This window comes from Lagopus leucura, unplaced genomic scaffold (genome assembly GCF_019238085.1).
Source record: "Lagopus leucura isolate 7727_CA_CO unplaced genomic scaffold, USGS_WTPT01 Super-Scaffold_100024, whole genome shotgun sequence".
NCBI classification, from domain to species: Eukaryota; Metazoa; Chordata; class Aves; order Galliformes; family Phasianidae; genus Lagopus; species Lagopus leucura.
The window spans coordinates 6,854,485-6,864,761 of NW_024962276.1; the positions used below are offsets into that span (position 1 = coordinate 6,854,485).

The window sequence follows — 10,277 nt, forward strand, 5'->3', positions numbered from 1 at the left end:
ACATGCAGATCAAAGGTACAGGGACCTCCTGTGCTCTTCCCCTTGGACACACTGCTGCACCCGGAGCTGGTGGCATTGCCTGAGCTCCAGCTGTGCTCAGCACTCACTAATTGCTTTCTGGGAATCATTCACACACCTGAAAAATGGCCTTCTAAGGTATAACCTGCCTCCTGAGCTATCTCTAAGTGCTTTATTACAGGAGGAGGCAGGGCTTGTTTTTCTCCCCTTATTTACGTTCTATTGCCAAGGCTGTTTCTCCAGTGGCCAAATTCAATGTTGTTTAGGGCAGCCCAGTAGCTGGTTCTCAGCAATGGTTTGAACTTGTTCTACTTGATGCCTCTCCAGGAAAGGATGATTCAGTGAGAGGTCACAGCTGTGTCTGAGTGAAGGGAAAGGGAAGGAGATTTTGCTTGGGAAGGCTCTTCCTTGAGCCATTTCGTGCTCTGTGCTCAGCAGCTTGGCATGTTCTATGCCTGAGTTATGCTTTTGTCATTCGTTCATGAGGAAGGGTGAAAAATAAAAGTCCTGGCTTGGAGAACAGGTGTCAGGACAAACAAGACGCTGACGGCGCTCTTTGGTTCATTGGAAGGGAAAAAATAGCTTGACAGATGGAAAGGGGAAACCACACTGAATTCACATCATCACCAAAAGCAGCGCCTCATTCAGAAAACAGACCCAACTGTGAGACCTAAGGACAGAGATGCTGAAACTGAAGAATTGCCTCATGCTGGGACAGGGCCCTGGAAATAACGTGAGCTGCATCCAGCTGATGAGGGCCCTTATCTTCTGCTGCTTTGCCACAGGAGCACGAAGCTACCACAAAGCCTGCTAACAAGAAGCAAAAAGCCAAAACCAAAATTCTGGGATGCTTTGTGCAACGTGGTGGATATTGGGCTTGGCTTCCAGCTTTACCAAATTCTCTGCTATTGAGTGTATGTACCTCGAGCATCTTCCTGAGTCTGAAAAATAGCAAAATAGGAGAATGTGTTGTCCTGGCTCAGTTGGCTGGAAGCTCCCTGGAGGGATGCTGTCCTGTGTGTGTCCCTGCAGACCTCCAGCCCTGGCTGGATCTCAAGTTCAGTTTGTAATATACGTGTTGTGGAATTACTGGTGTGCAATAAAACGTCAGTTCTGGATACAATCTAGATACTTCCACTCCATGTCCATGAATAGCTGTGCTAATCCTGGTGTGTAGAACGTACCATAGTTGGTTTCCTTGTTCTTTAACTTGTGCTGTTGTACTTCATATATAATTTACAGCAGTTCATTTATGTGCAGACTCTCAACTTAAAGATCATCGTGGAGTAAAGCAGAATAATTAATTTCTATTTATTATTCTTAACGTGCCTAGAGTCAGCTAGAGAGCCATGCACCTACTGTGCATTTGTGGAAAGCCAGGTGCTGTTGTGGTCCTGCATGCTTTGTTAGCCCAGCATCCCGTATGATCCAAATACTGACATTAACTGTCATTCTGTGTCTCTTCTTTGCAGCTCTTTCATTCCCAAATTCATCAACCACCTCTTTAAGTGCAAGCCTATCAGCATGGTGGGAGCAGAACAGGTAAGAAGTAGTAGTTGTGTTCTAAGTAGTATTTCACCATTTCTGTATTCAAGAAGTCCATGCAGATGTTGGTAAAAGGGGCAGAATTCGTGTACACTCACTGCCTGCTCAGCCATCAAGCAGAAGGATGCCATGTCCTGCAGGGGCTTTGCCCACTGGCCCCAGGTGCTGGCCCCTTCTGCTGGGAGGAAATGAAGCTGAAGGAGCCAGAGGGCTGATGACAGAGTTTGTGTCCTGGCCAACAGGGAGTGCAAACAGATTTTTGCCTCCTATGATTTTCCTGCTATGTAAGAATGGCCATCATCTTCCTTTCCTCAGAACTGTGCCAGGAGATTGGGGTCATGGTCACAAAGTGGGATATTTTTTCTATTTTGTTCCCAAAATTGCCAAACCTGAACTTGGTGGGAGTTTGAGTCTTACTAGGCAAGAGGTGCTGGGGAGCCTTAAGGCAGAATGGTTTCCTTTCCATGTAAGTGAGCACGAAGAAGTCTACATGGAAAGGAGAATTCCTCAGCCAGGAAAAAAATTCATGGGGTCTGTTAGGATCTGCAGGAATCCTGCTCTGAGGGACAGCCTGACACAGCACCAGGCTCAGCAGCTCTGCTGTGCACAGAACTGCCCCTTTGTGCTGTGGTTTCCTGGCTTCCCAGAACCGTACTGATAACATCAGTTCATCTCCTGCAGTTTCTGACCTCCGCCTCTTTAGATGTATGGGAACAGTGCAGTATTGGGGTTAATTTCACTTGGTGACATCCTAACCCATAGGAGTGGATTGTCAGGCAGGGGCTGAGCAGTCAGTGCTGAACACAGAGGCTGCTGCTTGCTTCTGGGCTGCTGAAAACCACCATGCAGCAGGCTGAGAGCTGCAGTCAGCACAGGATGTTGTGCAGTTCTTAGGGTAGAGATGTTGTGTTGTAATTCTTTTTTAACGTGGAAAAACAATTGGTTGAGTAAATGCAGAAAACTTGATGTAATTGCTTGTTAGCTGCAAGAGGAAGCATGTTGATAATTCATTTGACCTTGGTATTTAAATAATGATCCAGCTACAGGTAATCAGGATTGTTTGTACTGTTTATAGTTCTCAGTTCATACTGTCAGAAGGAAGAGGAGGGAGGAATGCAGGCTGTGTGTGCCAGGTGCTGGGCTGCCCCAAGGCCACAGAGCAGTGCTGTTAGAGCCAACAGCTGGTGCTGATAAATAGCTGTGGGTGATCTTGTCTCCTTGAAGTGCCATTACATGGGTCAGCCCCTCCTGTCCCTGCAGTCCCATTACCAGGATGCTTTCAGCGTGAGAAGTATTAAACTTTTGGCGTGTTGGATTATAGCAGCTAATGGAGCTGTGTAGAAGGGACCCACGTAACAGGGTGTGATTAACTATTGCAGCTGCTGCTGGACACTCACTCTCTGAAGATGGTCCTCCTGGATCTGCCTTCCATCGGGTCCCAAGTGGTGAGAAAGGCTCCTGCCAGCTACACGAGGATAGTGGTGAAAGGCATGACTCGGGCTGAAATGATCCTGAAGGTAACTCAAGGCTTTTGATAACCTGCCAGCCAGACTGCTGGCCTGGGAATCCAAGCAAGCAAATTCCAGGGGGCCCTTGCTCTGAACACAGCACTGCAGATTGCACGTGAATGTATGCGTGCTTGTACGGGTGTGCTGCCAGCTGCTGCAGAAACCTGGCTCGTTGGCCTTGGTTTTGCTGCTGCTTCTCTTTTATCACCACATTTGGGGTTTTGTCCTCATTTTTCAAGATAGCTGAGTGCTCAGGTTCTGCTTACTGGGAGAGCTGAGGCAAGCAGGTTCCCCTGGGAGGTTGTGAAAATGAGAGCTGACATCCATGAGTGTCTGTCTTAGGGCAGACCCTCCAGTTCAGGTTACTCCAGGCCTTTGTGCAGACTTCATCCCGCAGGGGAGCCAAGCTGTGCTTGAGTCACCTGTTTACTGTCTAGTGCAACAGCCAGTGCAAACATGTCTGGGTTACTGTATTCACCAGAGCCCTTTTTCATTTTCCAGACCTGGTGCCTGGAAAATGACCCAAAAGCTGTGTGTTGTCTTCATAAAAAGTAACGAGCAAAGCAATCTCCCCTGCTTCCCCTTCCCCCTCATTGTCTTTCTGCAGCAAGAAGGTAGGTCTGAGCCCAGGGGAAGCCAAGGGAGCTCTGCAGTTGTGCTGGGCAGTGGGTTTGTCCCCTGCTCGCTGACCACACTGTGAGGATGTTTCTGACAGTGATTTGGGCTCTTTGTGCTCGGCCGCTTCTCCATGTTGCTTTGCTCACCCACCCAGGGTGATGTCATGGCTGAGTTTGTGTTCTGGATTCGTAAATCAGTTCTGAAATTCTCTGCTTTTGGGATGAAATGACTGAGGTGTAATTAGATACGTTAAAGCAAGTCTAAATTTTTGTAGAAATAGCCTGAAGAAAAATACCCTTTTATTGCCAACAGGAGCAGGAAACGGTGTTGCCAGTTGTGCACAGAATCCGGTCTTTCCTTGATGCTTACACTGTACATTGAGGAGTCTTTTCCCTAAGAAATTCACTCCGTCAGAAGGATGGAGTAATGCACTCAGGGGTCACAGGCTCTCCTCCGTATTACTGAGATGGTTTAGAAGCGATGCCTCTGTTGCACACAGTGCCACTGTGTAGCACTGAGTCCTGGCTTGTGCCCGTGCAGCTAATTCAGTGGGAGGATCATTAAGCCCACGGATGGCACAAACATGTTAATTCAGCTAAGCTGCAGAAAGCTCAGATGTGAGCACGGAGGAGGGAGTCAAGGAGTGCACATCCTGCAGAGCCATTTCCTTTCTTCTCTGGCTGCAGTGTCTGAATTTCCAGCTTTTCATCTTAGCACTGGATTTTTACAAGGGCTGTAAATTAAGGATTTATAAGCATATACATGGCTATGATGTTTCATTGGTCTGAAGTGCAGCGAAAGAAAGAAATGTCTCAGTGACAGAATGCAGTGTGGGGTGAGATGGGTCAGTGGAAACATATGGAAACATTTTCAGAGATGGGGAAGAGTCTGGTCCTGTGCTCTTCCTGCCCTACATGTTGCCATGCACATGCATGCATGACTCTTGCTGCCTGGTTCCCTGCTGGGCAGGGGACTTCAGCTCACATTTACCTGTTGGCACATGCAACATCTTACTTGTTCCTTAAACATATTTTATGAGAAACCAGACCCGCTGTCACTCTCATGCCTGAACTCAGCACTGCCTTTAGTTCCTAGAATTTGTCTGAGCTTCTCTGTTCTTGCCTTGGCAGGTGGTTATGGCCCCGCATGAGCCCCCAGTTGTGTTTGTTGACAACTACATCAAGCTTCTTGCTGACTGCAGCACGGACACTTTCCAGAAGATACTGGACATGAAGGTTAGAAACAGTCCTGCAGAACTTCTACTCGTTTCTAGAGCTGCTCTGAGATTATTGGTGACTCAGTAGAAATAAAAGGGATTTGGGAGTGGGAAAGACATTTTTGAAGGCAAACGTGTCCTCTCTACCGTGAAAGTGTGTAGAGTTGCTCCTGAAGAACACCTCCTCAGTTTGGTTAGTGTGCTTATAGCTATATAAGCTATATACAAGGGGCAGAGCTCAGCTGTCTCTGTGTCACTGAGAGACCTGCTGTTTGGGGGGTGAACAAAGGAGGTTTGAAATGAGTTTTCCTGCAGTCATGAGCCCATGTGCCTGCTCCTTGATCTAACCTCATTGCTTCCCTTTGCTGTGGCAGGGCCTGAAGAGGAGTGAGCAGAGCAGCATGCTGGAGCTTTTCCGCCAGCGCCTCCCAGCACCTCCTTCTGGGGTGGAGAACAGCAGCTCACTCTCACTGAGCACCCCAACCCCTGAGCAGGAATCCTCCCGGATACGGAAACTGGAGAAACTCATCAAAAAAAGACTCTGAGCAAAAGGAACCTGTTGCTCAGGAGTTAACTGCAGGCACTGGGAGAGCACAGCTCTTGGGAGTTAATATTTACAGAATGCTGCTGGAAGATCCGTGTCCCATCGCTCTCATGCCCTGTGATCTGTTGCCCATCATGTGCTGTGGCACTGCTGCTCCATTCAGACCAAGGGAGAATCTGACCACGGTGTTTGCCCTTAGATAGCTTAGCATGGGTGAAACCCAGGACACCGTGGTGGAGAAAACAGAGGCACCTTGAAGTCAGCAGCTACAAAAGGGGTTTCGGTGCACAGAGCATCTGGCTATGATGTGCTTGTCCCAGCTACCAGCCCAGTGAGGCTCTCCTGCTGCATCACTATGGATTTTGCCTGAGAACTTGGTGTTACTGCTTGCTCCCTGCTGCAGAGCTGCTCCTCTGTTTCGTTATTTATTTGGGGATTGGGAGGGACAGAAAGAAACAAAATAATGATGATGATAATAATAATCTTTAACAACTTTCAGGCATCTGAAAGCTCGACTGCAATTGTTGGAAAGGCCCAGGACAGAGCCATGATGCCAACACCAAGTAGGATCTGTTGGGGTGTCAGCATCCCTGCCCTGCCTGTGCTGTGTCCCAGAGGAGGCTCAGTGCAGGCACTCATCACCTCCTCTCTACCCATGCTGGATTTCTTCCTGAACTCCTCTCTACCCTTCTCCTGGGACTCTGAAACTGTGTGCCCACTCAGTAAATAATTGAATCCCACATGGACTTTGGGGCCAATAGACCAGCTGTGCCTGCTTTATGTTAACTCAAGCTTCACAGGTATTTGCAGGAAAAATGTCGTGTAACAGTCCTGCAGGTGAGGAGTGAATGCACTGTCAGATGCCTTCCAGGTGAGGTCCCAACTTCATTGAATTTGGATCTTGTGACTTTAATTTTTAGGGGACTGGTCCCTATGGATGTGTCACTGTGGACATCAGCACTCATTGCTGCACAGCTGGGAGGGAGGGGCCAGGCAGACTGCAGGAAAATGAGCTCTGTCCACCCAGCCCCTAAGATTCACTGCAGGGGGAAAATGAGAAGCTCCCAGCACAGCTGCCATTCCCTGCAGGGGCTGTATTTGTGGGGCATGGGCTGCACCCCTTCCTTCTGCCCATTTGGTGACAGTGGGAAGGCAGGATGTGTGCCCAGCATAGTAAAACCCTGTACTCCTTCTGCACAGCCAGCAAATCAGCCTGCTCCAAGCAGTCAGGAGATGGTCACAGGATTCGAGCAGAACGAACAAACCCACAGAGAGGAGATCCTTACTAGGCAGGTGTCTCCTAACGGCTCCATACACCTTAGCCCTGCAGTGAGGTGCATGCCAACAGGTGAGGTAACACTGTCTCTTTTGGCTGTGTTTTTGGGGTCCCCGGGCCAGGATCCTGCAGTGGGAGGTAGCAACGAAGAGAGACAGCATTACAGATCTCCCCAAACCCATTTATTCACTTATTTCTTCTCCTAATTTCACATCGGGTGACAAAAGAAGGGTATTGGAAAGCTCATGGGGATTGTGAGCAGCCCTTCTTAAAGGACACATTATCTCAAGGCACAACGTGAATTATTGTTGTTGGATGCAGTGGTTGGGGTGGGGGGGAACATGGTGCTGCAGAGATTCATTATTCCCAGAGGGGGGAAATAATTTATTTGAGATAAATTTTCGCTATGGCTGTGGATGACTCTCTCACTGAATTATGAATAGCTGAAGATGATGTTCAAGTTATCGTCATGTGTCTTTCCCTGAAGGCTTCTCCTGTTTCATTCTCTGTGTTTCATTCTGGAAATAAGAGGAAATAAAAGGAGAAATGGATTTTTAGTTTCAGCCCTTGAGGAGTGCTACAGGTCTGGATATTTTGAGTTCCACTCTGCATTTTTCTATTGCCAGTTTTGAGGATTTTGTCCCCCTGACTTTTGGGTACTTCTGGGGTTTGGCACGTCTGTATGCATATGTGTCAGCTTTTGGCATTTACTTCTCTGGGGAATAAAGGAAGGGTTTTTCCTGTGTACAGTGTCACTTTTAACGTGCTTTGGCCGAGGTGTAATTCTGGCTGTGTGTTGGACTGTGACACTGAATTAAATGCTTCCTGGATGCTTCTGGATGCTTTCTGTACAGCTGCACACAGCAAAAACACCCAAAACTGTGCTGTGTGCTGGGGCTCATGCTCCTGATTGCTGTGACTCCCTGGCAGCTCTGCTCCCTCCCGGCCTTCCCACCTCGTTGGCCTCTGTAGCCCCGCTTAGGAGCTTGGTATAGAATTAGCCTGGAGAATTAGAGCCTCATTTGCTTTTCTCTGGGACTGCTGGGTTTACTGCCTGTGCTCATTCGTGGATCTCAGCCAGAGAAGCTCTGCTGGCCCTGAGCTCCCAGGTGTGAGCACATGGGGTTGGATTTGGGGCTTTGCCAGCTTTTGCTTTGCAGAGAGCTGGTGCCATCAGTTCTGGGGTGGTGGCAACCAGGTGCCAGCATGACTCGGTGCCATCACCATCATCCATCAGAGAAGAACCTGATTCCCAGGGCTGTGCAGTTCCCAAATCCCTGCAATTCCTGCTGCTTCCAAGCGTGGCTGCGAGCAGAGCTCGGTGTCCAGCTCATTTGTGGTCTGCACCCACGGGAGCAGCCTGGTATTTCCCATCATTTGGAAATAATTTTCCATCGTTATCAAATAACACAGCATCCTTCTGATTTGTTTCACCAGCCCTCAGGGATGGCCCCCCGGCTCGCTGTCAATGCAGTTATTGTTTGATTACTGATTACACTGAGCGAGCCCAGCCCTGGTGGAAAGTCCTTTATAGAAAGAGGAGCTTGATAAGAGTCTCAGATCTGCTTTGTCCCAGCCAGGGGGCAGGCAGTTAAAAAGTAAATAATGTGGACAAACAGGGAAAAGATTTCCAGGGCCATTGGTGATGATGTATAGATCCACACAGTATGAGAGGCTTAAAGAGAGAGGCTGTCAGCAAGTGTCCTTTTAATTAAGCAGCTACAATTCTGCTTAACCCTTTCACTTTCACCCTAGCAAAGAAGTTATCAGCCCTGGACACGGGCTGCAGGGTGACTTCAGGCTGCTCAGACCCCTCTGCTTCAGCTGCTAAACCCAGAAACAAGAGCCAGGAGGGGCCCAGCACTGCAGAAGCAGCACTGGAGACACCTCTGGCAGCTGCTGGGGGAATGCCACAGGTCATCCCTGCTGTAAACAATGCTGACTTGGTTACTGGCAGAGCAGTCGTAGCTCAGGAGCTCCACAGCAGCTCTGAAACAACAATTGCGTTCATCCGGAAACTGCTCCAGCAGTTCATTTCATAAAGGGCTTTTATGGGAGGTTTTGGAGCAAGAGGCGATCGGCTTTCCTGCTGCTCATCTTGGGGAATGTGTTTAAATCAAAAGGAACCGAACACCTGTCCAGCACATTTGCTCAGACCCCAAAGATTTCAATCAATTATTTTTTTCAACGTCCTTTTTCTTTCCATCTGCTTTTTTTTTTTTCTTTTTTTTTCTTTTTTTTTTTTTTTCCAGCAAAGACAAACAGCCTCATAGTATTTCTTCAAAGGAATGTAAATTCCTTGAGGAAGTATCCGGAGTTCCCAGCACAGCATAGCTGCAAACCACAGACGCCTACGGCTGAAAGCTCCGCTCTGCTTTCAATTTGGGGGCAGCGAAGGAATTCTTTTTAAGGCTTTGGGTTCTCTGGTGCTGGGCCCATCAGGCCAGACAGCGTGTTCCTGCACGAGGCTGTTTGCTTTGGCTGCCTGCAGGCATTGCTTTCCATCCACACGAGTATTCCCCCACCGAATCTGATGACACGGCGCAATTACTTCATTAGGATTTTCCAGAAACCCTTCCTTTAGTCTCTTTGAGTGCTGGAAAGGCCTCTCCTGTTTTCCTCTTTCACCTTCTGCAGCTTTGCCTGAATAATGTGGCTGAGGGCAGCAGCGCAGCCGCATGGCTTCAGCTCTGCAGCGGGAGCTGGGGGCAGCTCTGTGATGTTTGAAGGGTCTTTGTTTGAAGCCTGTCTTTGATTCTGGGACCTTATTGCTCGTTGTGGCCAGGTGAGGTTGATATATTCTCCCAGTGATAGAGAGGTGATGGCCTCATGTCACGCAGGGGAGGGTCAGGTTTATTAGGAAACATTTGCTCCTAGGAGTGGTGCTGCAGTGGCACACAAGGAAGTGCAGTGTCAGGGGGAAATTATTTACAGAGAGAGTGGTGAGGTATACTAGAACAGGCTGCCCAGAGAGGCTGTGGATGCCCTGTCTCTGGAGGTGTTCAAGGCCAGATTGGATGGGGCCCTGAGCAGCCTGGTCTAGTATTAAAGAGGGAGGTTGGTCCTGCATGTGGCAGGGGGTTGGAGCTTCATGATCCTTGCGGTCCCTTCCAACCCTGGCCATTCTGTGATTCTGTGATCTCGAGCAGCGGAGATGTGGCACTGAGGGCAGTGCTCAGTGGGCACGGTGGGATGCCGTGGGGCTGAACCTGGGGATCTGAGAGGTCTTTTCTGACCTGATTCACAATTCCCCACTGCCTCACCACCCTTGCAACGCGGGGCGTTCAGCTCAGCTCAGCACAGTGGACGCCCACCGGGACGCCCCACGGCTCTCTTCTCCACCGCTCGGTGAGGGCTGCGAGCGCCGCGTAGCCCCCGCCCCTTTATTTTAGCCACGCCCCCTTTGCGGTAACCACGCCTCTTCTCGCGGGTCACACCCCCTTAAGCCACGCCCATTTTGGCTGTAGCCACGCCCATTCTCGTGACCGCGCCCCCATAGGCCACGCCCCTCTAGCCGCCGCTGTCCGGGCGCAGGGCGCGGAGCGGGGCCGG

At 49.4% G+C, this 10,277-nt stretch overlaps 1 protein-coding gene across 2 annotated transcripts in view; it reads left to right on the forward strand.

The window, feature by feature from the left end:
- The window catches only part of VPS53 (VPS53 subunit of GARP complex), a 48,726-nt gene extending 41,450 nt beyond the window's left edge, over positions 1-7,276 (forward strand). Inside the window, exons 19-23 of one of the 2 annotated variants that reach the window (XR_006180587.1) lie at positions 1,491-1,560; positions 2,943-3,080; positions 4,820-4,924; positions 5,280-6,320; positions 6,650-7,276. Coding sequence is in view for 1 of the 2 variants with exons in the window: in XM_042879637.1 (XP_042735571.1) it covers positions 1,491-1,560; positions 2,943-3,080; positions 4,820-4,924; positions 5,280-5,450 (484 nt within the window). In the remaining variant the exon portion in view is untranslated. Of the gene's footprint in view, positions 1-1,490; positions 1,561-2,942; positions 3,081-4,819; positions 4,925-5,279 lie in introns of both variants that reach the window. The other variant, XM_042879637.1, reaches the window with a different exon arrangement.
- The last annotated feature ends 3,001 nt before the right edge of the window (positions 7,277-10,277 follow it).